This window comes from Mustela lutreola, chromosome 12 (genome assembly GCF_030435805.1).
Source record: "Mustela lutreola isolate mMusLut2 chromosome 12, mMusLut2.pri, whole genome shotgun sequence".
Taxonomy (NCBI): Eukaryota; Metazoa; Chordata; class Mammalia; order Carnivora; family Mustelidae; genus Mustela; species Mustela lutreola.
The window spans coordinates 82,831,225-82,853,201 of NC_081301.1; the positions used below are offsets into that span (position 1 = coordinate 82,831,225).

The 21,977-nt window shown below is 35.7% G+C and overlaps 1 protein-coding gene across 4 annotated transcripts in view; it reads right to left on the reverse strand.

The window, feature by feature from the left end:
- VPS13A (vacuolar protein sorting 13 homolog A) overlaps positions 1 to 21,977 on the reverse strand; it is a 224,577-nt gene that overhangs the window by 151,896 nt on the left and 50,704 nt on the right. For all 4 annotated transcript variants that reach the window (XM_059142057.1, XM_059142058.1, XM_059142060.1 and 1 more), the window contains exons 18-22: positions 20,451 to 20,640; positions 20,250 to 20,364; positions 12,020 to 12,156; positions 9,921 to 10,053; positions 6,957 to 7,074 (exon numbers count right to left, since the gene is read on the reverse strand). In XM_059142057.1, the coding sequence (XP_058998040.1) occupies positions 6,957 to 7,074; positions 9,921 to 10,053; positions 12,020 to 12,156; positions 20,250 to 20,364; positions 20,451 to 20,640 (693 nt within the window). The remainder of the gene's footprint in view (positions 1 to 6,956; positions 7,075 to 9,920; positions 10,054 to 12,019; positions 12,157 to 20,249; positions 20,365 to 20,450; positions 20,641 to 21,977) is intronic.

The window sequence follows — 21,977 nt, forward strand, 5'->3', positions numbered from 1 at the left end:
CATATGGGAAATGCAAGTCAAAACCACAATGAGGTATCACCTGACACCTGTCAGAATGACTAGAATCAAAGACAAATAACAACTGCTCAGAATGGAGAGAAAGAGGAATCCTCATGCACCATTGGCAAGAAGGTAAATTTGGGCAGCCCTTGTGGAAAACAGTATGGAGGTTCCTCAAAAAATTAAAAACAAACACTCTGTGACCCAGGAATTCTACTAGTGGTTATCAACCCAAAGAAAATGAGAACAGTAATTTGAAAAAATACATGCACACTTATGTTTGTAGTATTATTTTTTTTTTTTTTTTTTTAAAGATTTTATTTATTTATTTGACAGAGAGAGATCACAAGTAGGCAGAGAGGCAGGCAGAGAGAGAGGAGGAAGCAGGCTCCCCGCTGAGCAGAGAGCCCGATGCGGGACTCGATCCCAGGACCCTGAGATCATGACCCGAGCCGAAGGCAGCGGCTTAACCCACTGAGCCACCCAGGCGCCCCTGTAGTATTATTTATAGTAGCCAGCAGAAGCAACCCAAGTGTCCATTAGTAGATAAATGGCTAAAGAAGTTGTGGTACATATATACAATGGAACATTACTCCACCATTACAAAAAAATAATAATAATGCTGTTTTGCCATTTGTGACATGGAAACCCTAGAAGGTACAATGCTAAGTGAAATAAATACCGTATGATTTCATTTCTACATGGAATCTAAAAAACAAAAATAAAAAGAGACACACAGAGAATGAAGTGATGGTTACCAGTGGTAGGAGGAAGGGGGTTGGGCAAACTAGTAAAGGCAGCGGGAGGTACAGGCTTCTAGTTATGGAATGAGTAAGTCATGGGAATAAAAAGGTACAGCACAGGGAATACAGTCGAATGATACTGTAGTAGCCTTGTATGGCGACAAAGGTGGCTATGCTTACGGTGAGCACAGCACTAGCGAGGTGTCAAATCACTATGTCCACCTGAAACTAATGCAACCTTACATGTCAACTATACTTCAATTTCTTTCTTGTGACCCTAAAGCTGTTCTAAATAGTCTTTTTTTTTTTTGGTAAGATTTTATTTATTTGAGAGAGAGAGAGTGTGTGTGTGAACACAAGCAGGGGGAATGAATGGCAGGCAGAGGGAGAGAAAGCAGGCTCCCCACTGAGCAGAGAGCCCAACATGGGAGCTTGATCCCAGGGTCCTGGGCAGAAAGCAGATGCTTAAATGACTGAGCCACCCAGTGTCCCTCTGCATAGTCTTTAAAAAAAATAAAAGTTTAGAAAAAAAAAAGCTGTTATCAAAGAGTACATTTTTACTCACTGTTTTTAATCCCTGTATTTTTCCTGAAACTTTTTCAACTCAGACACATGACTAAGGTTATGAGTCTAAAAATACATCTGCATTTCTTAAGAAAATTACAAGCTTTCTTTTACCACCAATAGACTATATACATGTAATTAGTTCCATCTATCCTAGTTTAACTTAGGTACATACTATGAATCTGTCTCAATGTATCTAAACTTCTTCTCAATTTTTTTTTAAACATACCTATATAATGTACAACCTGAAAACGAGGGCACCAAAATATTACATACCAAATAGCAAAGGACTTCCTTTTATTTGCCTTGAAAGTTTTAAGCTCAAATTTCAAAGGATGCTGCCTGATACCTTTACAATTCCAGAGATTTCTATAATACCGTATTCACCTTATATTGCTCCAGCTCACTAAACTGAAATCAAATGCTTCTCAGATTTGATCTTTCTAAATCATTTAGTTTCTGCCTTTTATTATTTTAGCTATACTTCTCTGATCCTAACCTACAGCAATTTTAGTATCATTAGAATACTAGCTCAAATGGCTTTCCCGGTATCTTTGCCATTTTATTGGTGATGTCTCACTATATAATGCACTGGACTAGAAACGGGCAAAATATGGTCACTGGCTAATTCAATCTGTTACTTATTTTGATAAGTATTATTGGAACACACCCATACCTGTTCATTATGTATTGTTTATGACTGCATTCATCCTAAAACAGTAGAATTGAATAGTTATGACTAACAATATGAAATTTATACCTAAAATGTTCACTATCTGGTCCTTTACAGAAAAAATTTGCAACTGTTACATTGTATGATCTCTCATGATCTTCCTCTATCTATCTAGATATAAGTATTTTAATCAGTTATTTCAGTTGTTTCTATACTATACATATTCCCTGCATTACAGGACATAAATTCTTCCTAATTATGTCCTAGTAAGTAGAGCAATCCAAAGCAAGGTCCCTCAGAATAATATCAACTTCTTTTTTATGGTACTCCCTAACTTTCTAGATTCCAGCATACATAGAAATGAGCTTAAAAGGAATCAATTCATACTCATGTTTACAATAGGAAATCATATCCATCTTGTTTTTCACCACATATTGATAAACTTTACAAGCAGTATTACGCCAACAGTAAAACAGCAGTGGGACATCTGGGTAAGAACTAAAGAGCCCAAGCCGCATATCTAAAAATCAAACTACACCTTGTGCTGGATTATGAAAAAACAGTGGAATGTGCAGAATGGCTTTCTTTCCTACTCTCTTTCTCAGGCCGAATTCCTGACATTCCTCTGCCTTAAGACTCTCAGTCTTAAGACTCTCAGTCTTAAGGCAGCCTGATTTCCTAAAAAGACAGTCTAGGAGAATAAGATTTAGTACATTACACTATGTTTGCTAGTGGACATAGTCACTATACTCTGAAAAACAACAAAGAAAGGTGTAGGTCTCTTTCACCAGACAAGAGCAGTTAAGTAATAGCAGCCACATCCACAGCATATGGGAAAAGGCCAGGCTATTTACTGCTTACCTCTATCCTTCTCCCTATACTTCACACACAAAGCCTTGAGCTCGAGGAAGTCTTTCAATCAATATTTACTTTAAACGTAAATGGTTTAAGTTTTCAAATACAAGATACAAAATGACAGAGTGGTTGAAAAAAATGAGATCCAACTACAGGCTGTCTGCCAGAGACTCAGTTTAGATCTAAGGGCACAAATAGTTTGAAAGTTAAAGAACAGGAAAAAACATCTCATGCAAATAATAAATATAAGAAAAAAGGAATAGCTTTAATAAAGGCAATCAGAAAAGATTATAAGTCAAAATCTGCTACTAGAGACAAAGGACATTACACAACGATAAAAAGGTAATTTTGCCATTAAGATATAAATTAAAACATAGATGCACCAACCATCAGATCAAAAATATACAAATCAAACACTGACAAAACTAAGGAAAGAAACGGACCTACGGTCAGGAGACTTCAAAACCCCATTTCAGTATCTGATGTAACAAACAGAAGCCCAAAAAGAGGATGAGAACAATGCTATTGACAAAAATGGACCAAAAATAGACCAGAATACACATTTTTCTTAAATACACACAGAACATTCTCCAGGACAAACCATAAAGAAGGCCACAAACAAGTGTCAAATTTTTTAGAGGTCTGAAATCATTGAAAGCATCTTTTCTGATCACAATGGAATGAAACCAGAAATCAAAAGAAGGAAAATGTAAAATTCACATGTGGAAATTAAACAATACACATATTAAACAATAAGTCAAAGAAGCAAGTACAGGAAAATGAGAAAATGTCTTGAGACAAGTAAAAATGAAGACACAGAATAATAAGAGTTATAGAATATACCAAAAAGCCATACTGAGAGAAATGTATGGCTGTAAACACTTACATTAAAAAAAGCTCTCAAATCGACAAACTAACTTTACACCTTAAGAAAAGTAGAAAAAGAGCAAGCTAAACCAACAGCCAGCAGAAGTAAGGAAATAAAGAGCAAAGAGAACCAAAACAAACAACTGAAAAATAACAGAGAAGTTCAACAAAACTGGTAAGTGATTCTTCAAAAAGATGAACAGAGTTGAACTTTTAGGTAGACTGAGAAATAAAAGAGAAAAGACAACTAAAATCAGAAATGAAAGCAGGGGCATTACTACTAATTCTACTGAAATAAGAATGACTATAAGATAGCTATGAACAATTTTACACCAAACTGGATAATCAAGATGAAGTAGACAATTTTTTAGAAATGTAAACCTACCAAAACTCTAAACTGTGAAAAAATGGAAAACCTGGAGAGACCTATAACTAGTGTGGAGATTGAATCAGTAATCCAAAATCTCCCAATAATGAAATGCCCATGATTAAAGGCTTTCACTTAGTGAATTCTAGCAAACATTTTAAAAGAATATAAATTCTTCTCAAATTCTTTAAAACAATGGGAGAGAAAGGAACACTTCCTAACTCATTTTAAGGCCATGATTACTCTGATACCAAAGCCAGACAAAGACACTTCAAGAAAACTATAGACCAATATTCCTTATGACCACTGACCCAAAAATCCTCAACAAAATTCTAGCAAACAAAACTCAACAGTTCCTTAAAAGGATTATACACCATGACCTGTAATTTATTCCTAGAATGCAAGGATGGTTCAACATGGGAAGACAGATCACTGTAATACACAACATTAATATAATGAAGGAAAAGAAACACACAATCATTTCCTCTGCTGAAAAGTATTTGAAAAAATTCAACACATTTCCATGATAGAAACACCCAACAAATTAGCAACACCCAACAAATTAGCAACAGAAGCTAACTACATCAACATAATAAAGGTCATATATTAAAAAACCCACAGCAGGGCACCTGGGTTAAGCCTCAGCCTTCAGCCCAGGTCATGATCTCAGGGGGGAGCATCAGGGAGCCTGCTTTCCCCTCTCTCTCTGCCAGCCTCTCTGCCTACTTGTGGTCTCTCTCTCTCTGTCCAATAAAAATAAATAAAATCTTTTAATAAATAAATAAAAAAAATAAAAACCCTACAGCTAACATACTCCATGATGAAAGACCAGAACCTCTTCCTCTATGCTCAGGATAAAGGATGACTGCTTAAATCACTTCTATTCAACATAGCACTGGAAATTCTAGTGAAACTAATTAGGCAAAAAAAGTTAAAGGCATCCAAATTGTAAAGAAAGTAGTAAAACTGCCTTTGTTCAAAGATAAAGTAATCTTGTATGTAGAAAACCCTTACAATTCCACACACAGACACACACAAAGAAATAATAAATGAATTCAGCAAAAGTTACAGAATATTAAAGCCAACTCAGAAGAATCCATTCCTATACAGTAACAATAAACAGTCCAAAAGGATATTAAGAAAACAATTCTATTTACAATGGTATCAAAAATAAACTTAATCACAGAAGTAGAAGACATACATTGCAAACTATCAAAATGCTGCTGAAAGCAATCATAGAAGACACAAAGAAATGGAAAGATAGCTCATGTTCGTGGATTGGAAGACTTAATATTAAGATGTCACTACTCAAAGCATTTACAGATTCAATGCAATATATATCAAAATCAAAGTATCTTTTATAAAAACAGAAAATCCACCCTGTAATTCCTGTGGAATCTCAGAGGATGCCAAATAGCCAAAACAATCTAGAAAGCAAAGTTGGATAATTCATACGCCTGATTCCAAAACTTAATACAAAGCTCTAGTCATCAAAACTGTGTGGCTCTGGTATATAGACAGAAATAGAGACCAAGGAAATAGAACAGAAAACCCAGAAAAAACCATCACAAGCATGGTCAAATGATTTTCATAACAGTATCAAGACTATCCAATGGAGAAAAGAAAAAGAAAAGTCTTTTCAATAAATGGTGCTGGGCAAACCAGATATCCACATACACAAGAATAAAGCTGAGGCCATACCTTATACCATATGCAAACAATAACACTAAATCTATCAAAGATCTGAACATGAAAGTTCAAACTATAAAACTCTTTGTAAAAAGGATACAGAAGTTTTAGGACATTGAATTTGAAAATAATTTCTTGGCTATAACACCAAAAGCACAGAAAACATAAATTGAACCTAATATTTAAAACTTCTATGCATCAGAGAACACGATCAAAAGAGTGATAAATAAGGCAATCCACAAAATCAGAGGAAATATTTGCAAATCATTTATCTGATACGGAGTTAACATGCAGAATATATTTAAAAACAGAACAGAAGTCTCCTGCAACTTAAAAAAAAAAAAAATTAAAGATGGGCAAAGGACTTGAAAAGATATTTCTCTGAAGAAATATGTAAATTGCCAATAAGTACCTGAAAATTACCTAATCAGTAATCATTGGGAAAATACAACTGAAAACTCTAATTAGATACTACTTCATATGTATTGGGGAGGATTGCTTTTAAAAATAAGAAAATAAAAGATGGTAAAGAGGTGGAAAAACTAGAACCCTTGTGCACTGCTGGTGGGAATATAATGGTACAGCTGCTATGGAAAACACTAGGACAGTTCCTCAAAAAATTAAAAATAAAATTATTGTAGGATTCAGCAATTCCACCTCTGGATATATAAACAAAAAAATTTAAAGCAAGGACTCGAACAGTTATTTGTATATCGATCTTCATGGCAGCACTATTACAACAGCCAAATTTCATTGGAATAATCCAAATGTCCATTTGATCCAGATATATGCAATGAAATATTTTTCAGCCTCAAAAACAAATGAAATTCTGATATATGCTATGACATGGATAAACCTTGAAGGCATTATGTTATGTACAATAACTCAGACACAGAAGAACAAACATTGCATGGTTCCATTTATGAAAGGTACCCAGAGGAGCCTGATTTATAGAGAGAGAACAATCAATCACAACCGCCATGGGCTGGAAAAGTGGGGCATTATTATTTAATGAGTACAGTTTCAGTCTGAGAAGATGACGAAGTTATGAAGATGGATGTGAAAGTACTTAATGTCACCGAATTGTATACTTAAAAATAAAGTTTATGTTACATATATTTTACCCCCCCTCAAAAAATCAATGAGATATGGTATTCCCTTAGAGAATCTACAATCACATGAAAGAGACTATACATACTTGGGCATCCTTATATCCATGAAAACCATGGCCTTCGAGAGCTCCACATTGAAGTGCATAGGTACCAAAACATGCTGTGTAGATACATTGAGTTTTCGTGCTTCTCTCCAATTATCACCTAATTATGGAAAACAGTACATGTTTACTTATTAGCACACATGTAATCTGAAAAACACATTAAACCTAAAATCACTACTAATACTTTGTAGTCATATACTTCATGGTATAGAAAAATTTTCCTACATCTACACAATCTTTTTTTTTTTTAAGTTTATTAATTTATTTATTTATTTGACAGACAGAGATCACAAGTAGGCAGAGTGCAGGCAGAGAGAGAGGAGGAAGCAGGGTCCCCATTGGGCAGAGAGCCCGACATGGGGTTCAATCCTAGGACCTTGAAATCATGACCTGAGCTGTAGGTAGAGGCTTTAATCCAATGAACCACCCAGGCACCCCCATCTACACAATCTTAATGCTACCTTCTCAGGTACACAAAATGAGCACGTAAATTCGTTTCCCTTTCACTGCTTCAAAGACTGTTTCAACAGGAAAAGGCTTATTAAAAACCCAACAACATAGTTTAACCAAATCTACTGTGCATCCATTTAGTCACTACACCCAACAGATACATAACGCACCCCCCCAAAATGGCTCTAAGGCAATAAAGAAAAAGGAAGGTAGAGAAAAGTACAGTTCTTCTGTATTAATGAAAGCTACCATTTATTCAAGATTTCTAATAGGCACTGCTCCAGGCAATGTTTAAATTTTCATTTAATTCTCACAATGATGTCTAATCATCTCATTTTAGAAAACTGGGAAGAGGAATTTTTAATTTGCTTATGGCCAAAAGGCTATATAAGTTGAAGTTTATATCCAGCTCTGCTAACGTGAAATTTGTGTGGTACAATGTATCTTCATATACATTACACTTTGAATCTAATTATTCTGGTAAGAAAAAGTAAAATGAACTATTACAATTTTATAAATTCTAATGGTATCAGGATTAGTGAAATATTTCCTTCTATTCTCAATTTACAGATAAAAAAATATTTAGAAGGGTTTCAGTATTTATCAAGATAGTTTATGACAATTACCTAAAGTAACCCCAATGCCAAAAATACATTACTCTAAAAAAGATATAATTATTTAAGAACAGTTAACACTCACAAAAACAATTCTAAATAATTCCAGTAATTTTCAGCAATAATGGAATACTTTAAATTTTTCTTCACAAAGCATCCCAACATCTTAAATATTAAGTACACTTCATGGACTTTAAAAATTAATGACCAAAATGTACCAAACGTGCCACAATACTGTTATTTACTCCTTGGAAAAAAACACAATGGGTTTTCTATAAATACTTTATATTTGCCACCCACTACACTTCTGGGCTTTTTCTACACCAATCAGAATATGCTAAAAATGGAAATCAAGTTTATTATCCCAAACTGAACATAAAAATGTTCCAGGAATATACAATTTAATACTTTTAATAACCATTACTTTGGGTTCTCATTGTTTCTCTTTTTATTAGTTCGCTCAGATAATTAAAATTTGAGCATATACATACATATCTCTAAAACATCCATCAATCCAACTGTTGAATTATCTAAATGTTTATTAACACTCTAGGGATTCAGAAACAGGATGACATAGTAGAAAAAGGGATCAACTAGTCTTGCGTCTCTCTCACTATCTACTTTTAGTGGCTCTTGACAATTTCTGGCTCTGCGGACTTCATCTAAAAACTAGATCAACAGCAAAGACTCCATCAAAAGTGAACAGGGTAAAGATATGCCTATGATACCCTCCTCAATCCTCCTAACATCCTCCTCTGTCTTTGTGTGGCTGTTTATGGCCTGGAGTGTCAGAGGCCCCAGGCTAGAATGCCTCTGGCTTTGAGCAGCCTCTTGTGATTGTCCTATATAAAACAAATATTTTAAATATGTGCCAGTATCTTCAAGCAACCTTGTCCAAAGGATTTCTCAATCGCAGCACTATTGATACTTGAGCCAAATAAGCATCATGGAGTGGCTTTCCTCTACAATGTAGCATTTAGTTGCATCCCTGACTTCCACTCACTAGATACTAGTAATGCCCCTATTTCTCACCTGTGACAGTCAAAAGTGTCTCCAAACACTGACAATGGCTCTCGAGCAGTAAAATCAAATACCTGAGATACTGCTCTTAGACACGGTGTACTATTACTTCCTACTCAAAAGTATACAAGTTTCATTTTTTTTTTTTAAAGATTTTATTTATTGGGGCGCCTGGGTGGCTCAGTGGGTTAAGCCGCTGCTTTCCGCTCAGGTCATGATCTCAGGGTCCCGGGATCGAGTCCCGCATCGGGCTCTCTGCTCGGCAGGTAGCCTGCTTCCCTCTCTCTCTCTCTCTGCCTGCCTCTCCATCTACTTGTGATTTCTCTCTGTCAAATAAATAAATAAAGTCTTTAAAAAAAAAAAAGATTTTATTTATTTATTTGACAGAGAGACCACAAGCAGGCAGAGAGGCAGAGGGAGAGGGGGAAGCAGGTTCCCTGCTGAGCAGAGAGCCTGATGCGGGCCTCGATCCCAGGACCCTGAGATCATGACCCAAGCCAAAGGCAGAGGCTCAACCCACCGAGCCACCCAGGTGCCTCTCATTTAAAAAAAAAAAGATTTTACTTATTCATTTGAGAGAGAGTGAGTGAGAGAGAGAATGGGGAGGAGGGGGCGAGCAAGAAGCAGCCTCCCTACCGAACAAGGAGCCCAACACAGGACTTAAGAGATCATGGACCTTGAGATCCATGGACACTGAGATCATGATCTGGGCCAAAAGCAGACACTTAACCAACTGGGCCATCCAGGCATCCCAAAAATATAAAAGTTAACATATTTGGGATGAAGGTCTTCAGAGAAATGGTCTAAAAACCTAATCATCTCAGGAAAAAAAAAATCAATAAGTAATGCATTATATACTTACCAACTGTGCTGTAAAGCAGCTGTATGCTTGTAAGCTGAACATCAAAGGAATCATAAGCTCTCTGCATGATCTCTTCAAGACTGGCCCCACCTGGTTTCATATCCGGCAATTCCGAACGACTTTTACTTGTCACCTTCAAGTTAATTTTAACAGTTTAGATGATGCAAAATTAAAATTCAAAATAAAAATATAAATTTTGTATCTTTAAGACTATAACACAAAAATTTAATAGAAGGTAAGACAGACTCACAAGCTGAAATGTAAGGCTAACAGAAATGTCTTTGTCCATGACATGTATAATGAGAAGACCAGGGACAAAGTGAATTTTTACATATTAAGTTATATTTCTCAATTATGTAATTAAAAGAGGAAAACCAAGCCAGCCCTGGAGAACAATACATTTTAAACTTTTTTTTTTTTTTTTTAAGATTTTATTTATTTATTTGACAGATAGAGATCACAAGCAGGCAGAGAGGCAGGCAGAGAGAGAGGGGAGGAAGCAGGCTCCCTGCAGAGCAGAGAGCCCAATGTGGGACTCGATCCCAGGACCCTGAGATCATGGCCTGAGCCGAAGGCAGAGGCTTTAACCCACTGAGCCACCCAGGCGCCCCCATTTTAAACTTTTTTATATGTGGTAAGAAGTCTTTTTATTAAAAAACAAAATTAAAAGACAAAAACAGCCTACAAAATGTTTCTATGTCACAATGACAGATATTTAGATAGTTTTCTAAGAAGAAGAATCCAGAATTAAGTATTAGGGTAGCTGAACTGTAGTCCCAACTCTGCCATTTAGACAACCTCATGCAAGTTGTATTTGTACCATCTGCTCTTTGGCGTACTATACATAACTACTTTTTTCACTTAAACATCCCGGAGATCCATCACTCCACAGTATATAAAGATCTTATTCATTCGTGTATGTGTATGTGTGTGCACACGCCTTAACATTTTCACCTCTATTTTATGTGCAGTAGACTGTCAAAACTGATTATCTCTAAAGGGTAATGAATTTTAGATAGAAGATTAAACAAATTACCTAATGTCACAAAACTAGATAGATACCTTATTCATGACTTTATGCTCCTGCTACCATACCACATTGCCCTTGAAACAATTCTATAACCAAAGTCAAATGTAAATAACTGATTAAATTTTATTATAAACATAAATCCAGCAAGCTTCTATGTAATTACCAACTGAAGAATAAAAACAAAGAATAAAAGATAATGTCAGTATCAAGGAAAGGCTCATATTTTTTAGATAGCTAGAAAAGCTTTCTAATATTCCCTATCTTTCTTGGGTCTTTAAATCTTATAGCTATTTAATATACATTTAATGATCTAGAGCAGTGCGGTCCCACAGAACTTTCTATGAGGATGGTATTGTTCTTTATCCGAGCTGAAATAACAGCCCCAGGCACTTAAGACCATTAAATTCTTGTATGTGGCTAATGTGACTAAAGAACTAATTTTTTATGTTATTTAAATTTAATCAGTGTAAACAACTACATATAGAGCCAGTGAGTATAGAACAGTGCAGATCTAGACACACAGAAAAAAATTATTCTCTACTTAAAACTGAGGAAGAAAAAGTGTACATAATTGGATGGAAAAGGAAATGACTTAGGTAAATGGAATTAAACTGTTTCTCAAGCTAGGATTATTTAATAGAAATTTTTAAATGTCCAATAAATAAATAAGTAAAATGTCAATATATACAGTTATATACACAAAAACTTCAGAAGGACAAAGATTTGATTTTTTCCCGAATACCCTCCCATTTGATGTATTTTCATTAGTCAAATAGTAAATTTACATTGAAAAGGAAATAATCTCTTCAAACATTACTCTCAAATTCTATAAATATAATTCCTAGTTTCAATCCTAACCTACAGAATTCAAAATGACCATTTTGGTATCAGAAATATAGGAAAACTAATGAAACTTCACATTATTTACTAGAAGGAAAGAGACTTATCAATCCTAAAATCTACCATAAAGCTAATAATCACAATAGCAAACCAAGCTGTCTAGAAAACAAAATACATTTTAAACAGGGAAACATCTTAAATATAATATAGGGCAAATGTTAGCATATACCTTTAGATGACCAAGATCCAAAAGTAGAAGATTTGATGTAGGGCTAAAAATTCCATCTTGTGGGATAATAACATATGAAGCCTTCAAATTAATTTTGAGATCAAGAACTTTCTGTGTTTCAATAATATATAGTAGACCTGCAGAAAATTTAAATTGAAAATGTGAAGTATTAATTTTAAAAATACCTTAAGCAATGTATCTTCAACATAATGTAATTTGTTAATCAATGTGCATATACACTCTTAATTAAATATAACTGGGTACAAAATTGTAATGATTCCTCAAAGAAATGCTTCTAACCTGCAAACTCAATTTGGGTAAAACCAGGGACAAACATATCTAAAAAATTATGTTTCCTGAAACATTCAGTAAGCTTGGAACTTAAGTACAGAACTGACTCACAGCATAGTTGTTTGTTTTCTTCCCCCAAATTATCTGTATTCAAACACAGACAACACAGCTTTACTCAAGTCTGTTTGCTGAGTGAGTCAGGTACTACAGTCCCAAGAAGGTGCCAGAAAGGATAATCCGGCATCCAATATTCTTGGTCTCACACTGTTAAGCATTTCTCTACCCTAATTTCCATCTCCACTGTTTTTAAGCATTTCTCTACCCTAATTTCCATCTCCACTGTAAGACTCCCTCAACCAAAATAATCTGTGTCATGTGTTCCTGACTCTACAAATCCAAGTCCTATACTCCCTGGAAATCTCACCTTAGGCCCTACTTTCAATGAGAGCTTTCTGGATGCCAGGTCACAGTGATCTGTCTAGTTTGTTTCTTAACAGAAGAGGGGGACGTTGAATATTTGGTTTTGGATACAAGGATACAAGTCTACTGTGTCTCTCCTCTACTTCCCACTGCACTTAGAACAAAATCTGAATTGTTTAAAAGGACTTTCCAAGTTTTGTTTTACTGACACTATGCCTGCCTTTTTAACATCATTCCACTACCCCTCGCTTACTACATTAGGACCAACGTAGCCTTCTGGAGCTGCCAAAATCACCCAATTCTGTCCCAGGCTGGGACCCTCACATTTTAACACTGCTATGAAGGTTCTTCCTTATACTCTTCAGCTGGGTGGGTCCTAGACACACACACACACACACACACACACACACACACACACACACATCTGGTCTTAATGTTACTTTTCAAAGAGCTATTCTCTGACCGTATCATCTAAACTATATGGAGATAACTCATTATTCTCATTTCCTTCACAGCATCTGGGCCTATTAGAATTTATTTCCTCCATAAGCTCCAAACTCACCCATGTGCCTGCTCTGTGAAAGTGGACCTGAGCATTTTTGATACTTTTCTGTTGCAAATTAGTAGGACATAGGAAACCCTTGGTGAGACACTGCTTGGAGACAAAGTGTTGCTTCCTGGTGTCAGTGTGCTCACTCAGCCAATATCCTACAGTGATGTGACTTTCTCCAAAGCCAGGCACATGCTATGCACAAATACCAACAGCATCCAACAGCCATCCTTTCCCTGAACACCCCCTTCACTCAGTGTCACAGCAGAACGCATTCAGTGAGACACTGTCCCAGGAACAGCTTCCCCATCACATCAGAGGGTAAGTTCAAGGAAGTTTCAGAGAGCAAGTTTCCAGCCACTTTCCCCAACATGGGATGAAATTCACTCCTTGGCGAAAACAAGGATATCCTGCCAGGGAATGCAAGGTCAGTGTGATGGCAGAGGGTACTTCTTACAACTACTCTTCCTATGTTCTTTAAAATAATATTTTTAAGTGAATTTTAAATTTTTTTTTTAAGATTATTTATTTATTTATTTATTTGACAGACAGAGATCACAAGCAGGCAGAGAGGCAGGCAGAGAGAGAGGAAGGGAAGCAGGCTCTCTGGTGAGCAGAGAGCCCGACATGGGGCTCGATCCCAGGACCCTGGGATCAGGACCTGAGCTGAAGGCAGAGGCTTTAACCCACTGAGCCACCCAGGTGCCCCGTGAATTTTAAATTTTTTATGTAGATGACACTTAGTTTTATGTCTGTCCTATCTCATCACATCCATCAAAAGGCAAAAACTACATCTGTTTTTATCACTACTTTGTTCTCCAAAACTTAGCACAGCATCCAATATAGATTTGGCTCACGATAAATATTTGACTGAGTAAATAAATGAGATCACTGAAATAAATAAATAAATAAATGATCCTATCAAAGAGCCTTATTTTTCAAATGAAGGGTTTTCATAAATGACCACATCTGTCAAAACAACCAAATTTGACAACAGTAACTAATTACATGGTTATGTTCTAGAAGCTGATCCCCCTACTTGACAAAGAAGAAAAGATCTGAAAACCTTCACTCCTAAGAATGCAGAAAATAATACAAGAAAGATACCAGGTTCTAGAGGAAAAGGATAATAAATAGAGGCCAATATAGAAAGAAAATAAAAGATTGAGAGAATGAATAGAGAAAAGAACCAAAAAAGATAAACTATGTAACAGATGAATCTGTTCCCAAATTGGTAAATTTTAGCTTTCTGGAAAAACATTAAAACATATTATTCAACTTTTTAAATTAAAAACTTATACTAGCACCCCATTTTTCCTAATATTAACATTTTATTCTAATAACAGCTAACATTATTTGTGCACAGAAGAAAACAATCTAATAGATTCAAATAGTTAAGCCTGTTAATGTAGAAGTTAAAATACTAATGACTTCCACTTCTTAAAATATTTAACATCTGGAGAGAAGTCCAAGACAGCAGAGGTATAGGAGACCTCGGTTTCATCTGGTCCAAGGAACTCACCTTGATAGCTATCAAATCATTATGAACATCTGCAAACTCAACTGGAGATCTAAGAATTGCACAGCTGCAACTCTACAAATAGGAAAGCGACCACTTTCTGCAAGGGAGGAGGTGCAGAGAAGTGACTCCGAAGTGCTATGTGGGGAGATACACCAAGGGGGGGAGGGAGTCTCCATCAGGCAGCAAACTGGGGGTAGAATCCTAGATGGGACAGTGTGGTGTCAGGATCCTTGGGATCACAGGAAAACTGGGGGTGCTTGAGTGCAGCAGAGTTCCTAGACATCAGAACAGGGAAGCTGGCTACTACATGTGATGCCAGGAGAGGGCTCTAAGCTCAGGGATGCCATAAATTGCGACCATGGCATGGTCAGGTGACTGCTCTCCAGAAGGGGCCCAGTAAATGGCAGAACCAGGGAGACCCTTCTTTCTCCCCAAGGGGAGCAGTACGGGAGAGTGCTGCAGGAGTCTGAAGGGTTTGGAGACTCAGCACAGGGTGGTGTACCTGTGACAGAAATGCTCAGCCACAGCCTGGGTGAGGATGGAATACAGCCAGAGACCAGGGAAACAGGAGTGACGGACTGCTCTTCTCTGAGGGGTCAGTGAGGAACGGGGCCCTGAGCTCTCGGCTCCAGGCCATAGACTGGCAGGCTGTTGTTTTCGTGTTTTCATTCTCATCTTCTAAAGCTGCAGGGAAAGCCTTCAGGAAACTAAAGCCACAGAGAGAAAATGGGAGCACATTACTTAACCTGGCTCCCTGGCAAGGGCGGAACAATACCACCTAGGGCAAATATACTGCAGAATCAAACCAATAGGCTCCTCCCCCAGAAGATCAGCAAGAATATCCAGCCAAAACCAAGTTTACCAATCAATAACTGCAAAACTCCAGCACTAGAATACAGCACACAGAACTCATGGGGGTTTTTCCCCATGATTCTTTAATCTTCCAATTTTAATTTTTTAAACTTTTTTCTCATTCCTCTTAGAACCAATTTCTTATTTTATCAACTCCTTTTTAAAAACTTTCTGTAAGGATGCCTGAGTGGCTCACACAGTTGAGGGTCTTCAGCTCAAGTCATGATGCCAGGGTCCTGGGATGGAGTCCCACATGGTGCTCCTTGCTTGATGAGGAGCCTGATTCCCCCTCTGCCTATCACTTCCCCTGCTTGTGCAACAGTCTTCCTCTCTCTCTGACAAATAAATCTTGTTTAAAAATCTGTCATTTTTAGTTACATTTTATCCCTTCTTTGTATTTGATTTTGTGTATATATGTTTTTCTTTCATACAATCTACGGATGTAGTAACTTCTCTAACAGTATATTATATTTATATATATAATTACATATATATATAATTATATATTATATATTTGAGTATAATAAAAATATACCCAAAATCTAGTGTATAGCCGTGTTCTATTCACCTGTCTGATCATATTTGTTTCTCTTCTTTTTGTTTCTTTTGTTATTTTTTCATTTTTGTTAAAATTCTTTTTTGCTTTTCATCTTTATAGTTACATTCTCTCCTTTCAAAGTATTTAATTTTGTTTATATATACATATGTGTGTGTGTGTTTCTTTACAGTTTTGAGATGTAGTCTCTTATAACAAACCAAAATACACTCAAGACACAGAGTATTGCTCTGTTCCAGTCACCTGTTTATATCCTTTTCTCCCCTCTTGTTTTTTTCCCTCTTGTTTCTTGACTTTTTTCATTTTCACAGTTATAGTCTATCCTTTCATTGTACTCAATTTTAATCTTGTACATGTATAAGTTTTTCTCTCTTTACAATTTTGGGATCTAGTTTTCTCACCAGCTTTCTAAGAAACAGATCAAAATACACACAGAATCCAGTGTCCTGATCTATTCTGTTCACCTGTCTGATTATATTCTTTTTCTTTCTTTTTTTTTCCTTTTTTGGTTTCAGCTCTCTTCTGATTTGGTTAGTATATATTTCTCTAGGATCACTGCTGCCATTTGAGTATTTTGTTCTCTCGTTCATCTATTCTTCTCTGGACAGAATGACAAGATGGGAAGATGGGAAAAGCTCACGTCAAGAAAGAGAACTAAAGATAGTACTTACTGCTAGGCTTCTAATCAGCATGGACATGAGTAATGTCCCAACTAGAGTTCAGAATAACAATTATACAAATACTAGCTGGGCCTGAAAAAAGCATGGAAGACACTTGAGAATCCCTTTCTGGAGAAATAGAAAAACTAAAATCTAATTAAGTTGAAATCAAAAATGCCCATTAATGAGATGCAATAAAAAATGGAAGTTCCAAATGCTAGGATAAATGAGTCAGAAGAGAGTAATATAGTGATATATCACTATTCTACAGTGATATAGAAGACCAAATCATGGAGAATAAAGAAGCTGAGAAAAAGAGAGACAATTACTGGATAACAAGGGGAAAATCTGAGAGATAAGTGATACCATAAAGTGAAACAATATCAGAAAAACTGGCATCCCATAAGAGGAAAGAGCAAGAGGGTCAGCAGGTATATTAGAGCAAATAATAGCAGAGAACTCCTCTAATCTGGAGAAAGAAACAGGCATCCCAGTCCTGAGGCAGAGAGACTCCCCCTCTAAAAATTAAAAAAAAAAAAAAATAGGTCAACACCTGACATATAATAATGAAACTTGCAAATCTCAGAGACAAAGAGAAAATCGCAAAAGCAGCTCCAGAAAATAGGTCCATAACCTACAAGGTTAGAAACATTACACTGGCAGGAGACCTATCCACAGAGACCTGGGAGGCCAGAAAGGACTGGCATGATATATTTAGGGTTTTAATGAGAAAAATATGCAGCCAAGAATACTTTATCCAGCGAGCATGTCATTCAGGATAGAAGTGATAGAAAAGCTTCTAGGACAAACAGAAACAAAAAGAACTTGTGATCACCAAACCAACCCTACAAGAAATAATTTTTAAAAGGGATCCTTTCAGCAAAGAGAGAGCTCAAAGTAACATAGATCAGAAAAGAACATAGACAATACAATATATAGAAACAGTTCCTTTACAGGTAATACAGTGGCACTAAATTCATATCTTTCAATAGTTACCCTGAATGTAAATGGGCTAAATGCCCCAATCCAAAGACACAGGATATCAGATTGGATAAAAAAGCAAAACCCATCAATATGCTGTCTGGAAGAGACTCGTTTTAGACTCAAAGACACCTTAGATTTAAAGTGAGGGGATGGAAAGCAATTTATCATGCTAATGGACATCAAAATAAAGCTGGGGTGGCAATCCTTATACCAAATAAATTAGATTTTAAACCAAAGACTGTAGTAAGAGATAAAGAAGAAACTGTATCATAATTAAAGGATCTATCCAAGAATATCTAATAATTATGAATGTTTATACCCCTAATGCGGGAGCAGCCAATGATACAAGCCAATTAATAACAAAATTAAAGAAACACATTGATAATAATACAATTTTAATAGGGGACATTAACACTCCACTCACTGGAACCTGACTAAGATTCCTTCTCTTCCTCTCCCTCTGCTCTTCCCCTACCCACCTCGAGCACATGCATGCACTCTCTCTTCCTCTAAAACAAAAACAAAAACAAAACTGTAATGTGTAGAATTGGCTAATCATGTTGTATACCTACTGCTAAGACTGTAAGTCAACTATACTTGAATAAAAATCTTAAAAAGTAAAACAAGGAAATAACAACAGCATGTAAGTGCTGAGGATGGTAAATGGCAGTTCAACTGTTCAAATCCTCGTAATGACTGAGAGGGTAAAAATTTTTTATTAAATTTCTATCTTGAGAAAAATATGTCCTAATTACTAGAGTAAAAAAAGAGAATGTTTCAAATGGTATAGTGAGGGGGTGGAGGGAAACAAATTAATGCTAAAAAAAGGAAAAAAAAGAAAAAAAGTATATAAATACAGACAGAAATATCCCACTGCATGTTGTTGTTATGACACATCTAAAAGTAAAGATACAGGGTAAAAGAACAAAAAAATAGGCAAATTCAAACCAAGAAAAAACTAGAACATCCATACTAATATCAGAAAAAAGAAATCAAAATATTATAATTGGAAAAAAATTAAAACATTATAAAAAATACACACAGTCAACTTTATATAAAGGAAAGATTTGGTTCATTGGAGAAAAATTTTGTATTGTGCATGCACTTATTGGCAGCAAATTTATAAAGAAAAATATGACAAATCTTAAAGAAATAGACAAATGCATATTCACAGTGACATTATTTTTCATCTGTTTCTCTGACGAACTACTGGGAAAAATATGACACAGCACTATGTTCTTCCTTAAAAAAACATGTTCTTTAGAGAAACTAGTTAACTAGAGTTTAACCTAATTAAGTATTATCAAAGTCAAAATATCTACAGAAGGGAAATACCCAACTTCAGTCAGGTCTACTATTCCATATGGAAGAAGGGAAATACCCTATTTCCCCAACTCCTGCCATTCTGTCCCACTCAGGCAGGGAGAGGAGGAGTGCTGAGAAACTTCTTAAGTTCACAGACCAGAAGCAAGGGATCACGTGGCGACAGAAGACAGGAAACAATTCCAATAAGAATACAGAAGACTTGCAAGTACATGATAAATATGACCTAAAAATATGTATAGGTATGAAAAATATAGGTGTTTCAAACATATGTGAAACATTTTTTTAACTTACCATATACCGAGCCAGAGAGCAAGTATCAAGAAATTGCAAGGCATTAAAATCATACAGATCAATTTTATATAATCTTATATATTTTAAATACATATATCTTAAAATGGAATCTGTAATTTAAAAATCTTGCACAAAGAAATCTCCAAGTTCATATGGTTTTACTATTCAATTAGGTAAAATACTGGAAGAAAAAATAACACCCAATCTCACAAAAACTCTTCAAAAGAATAAAAAAGAATGGAATTTTTATTTTCTGAGGCCAACGTATTAAAATCTAGAGTTCATTACATGAAAGAAAAATGAGAGGTTCATTCTCTCATGAAGAGAATTCCAAAAATCCTAACATTAATATGGAATTAATTTCAATGTCACAGTAAGTTTGTCCATTCTGAGTATAAGAAAGGATTATTGTTATACCGGAATTTTTAATATAACAGTACCAGTTAGTTTCAACTAAACTATATCTAGTCTAGAAGCATAAATTTAAAGTATACCTTACTAAACTCAGTTTAATATGACTAAAAGTTTAGTATAGAGGGCGTCTGGGTAAAGTCTCTGCCTTGGGCTCAGGTCATGATTCCAGGGTCCTGAGATCAAGCCCCGCATCAGGCTCTCTGCTCAGCAGGGAGCCTGCTTCCCCCCTCTTTCTCTCTGCCTGCTTCTCTGTCTACTTGTGATCTCTATCAAATAAATAAATAAAATATTTTAAAAAATAAAATGAATAAAATTTTAGTATAGGATATAATTCTTAATATACCGACCTTAATACTAGCATTTACCTGTTGCTGTCTTGTCACGAAATTCTTCAAGTTTTGTCAAAGTTGCTGATGTGAGCTGTGCTAGATTTACCTCTTTTGGAGGTCTGAAGAAGTCCACTATACTATTTACTGTTCTCTGTTAAAATAAGTACCATTAACATTAAGCACAAAGTCAAAGCAAACAGAAATATATTAAAACTTAGTGATTAAAAAAATGCTTACTGCATCATATATCATTTCTAAAGGTTCAGCTTCTATGATACACCTCTGAGCAACAGTTTCATCTAAAGGATTTATTTCAAATATAATTTGGAAGAGTGATGTAGCATCATCCAATGAAGACAGGAGGCGGGGTTTTGTCGAATTATCTGGTAAGCCAGTAACATGAAATGAATCAATTTTGGTTTCAAATCTATACGGAAAAAGATAGGACAAAAATTAGCTATCAATCCAATTTTACATTTTACAGTATTTTTTAAACATAAAATACAGTAAAAATTAATGAAAACAATTTCATTTCGTCCTATTTCATTCCACTCCCATCAAAGAAAACATAGAACTACTTGATCTGAATTGACACAGATTTATTCACAAACAACCCTGTTTACATGCTGATCTCTAAATTTAAAAAAACCATGAAGGGAGTCAGATTCCCAGAGCAGAAACTCACAAAAGAAAACTATCATGTATACCAGTGCCAAAGATGGAAAATTTAAACTGTTTCATTCTTCTGAACTGCTGGAGATTCAAAGTGGACAACTCTAGGGAACCCGATCATAGGAGCCCCCCTCAACAATATTTTGAAATATACCTCCAGGAACTGGACCAGGTTCCCACAAAAAATATTGGAGAAAAAACCCATCATGCTTCAGGCAAGAAAAGGGGAAAAGGAGCCCTTTAAAAATATGACACAGCACTATGTTCTTCTTTTTAAAAAATGCTATTTAGAGAAACTAGTTAACTAGAGTTTAACCTAATTAAGTATTATCAAAGTCAAAATATCTACAGAAGGGAAATACCCAACTTCAGTCAGGTCTACTATTCCATATGGAAGAAGGGAAATACCCTATTTCCCCAACTCCTGCCATTCTGTCCCACTCAGGCAGGGAGAGGGGGAGTGCTGAGAAACTTCTTAAGTTCACAGACCAGAAGCAAGGGATCATTAAAAAACTGAGAGCAAATCACAGCACCAGAGAACGCTTCCTTTTCCCACACATCCTACAACCAAATCATTAAAGGCTTATTTGTAATAGTTCTTTTCATCCAGTACTTCACATCTGGCTATAAAGAACAAAATAGCATAGCATCTCAAAAGGCAAACAACCCAACTTGAAGTGATAAAACTATTTAAAGTAACAATTAACATGCTAAGGAGTATAACGAACTAAGGAAACAACATGCAAGAACAGATGAACAGCGTAAGCAGAGAGATGGAAATCCTAAGGGAAAAAAAAAACCAAAAATAAACATTAAAGATCAGAAACACTGTAACCAGAATGCATTTAATATGTTTATTAGGATACAGACACAGTTGAGGAATTAATCCCTGAGCTGGAGAATGTATCAGTAGAGTCATAAAAAATAGGTAAAGCAGAAAACAAAGACTACAGAACAGTATAACGAAGTGCTGTGGGACAACTACAAAAGATGTACCATATACGTAACAGGGATACCAGAAGAAAGAGAGAAGTGCAGAAGATTTTAAACAAGAAGGACTGTCAATTTCCCCAAAATAATGTCAGGCACTAA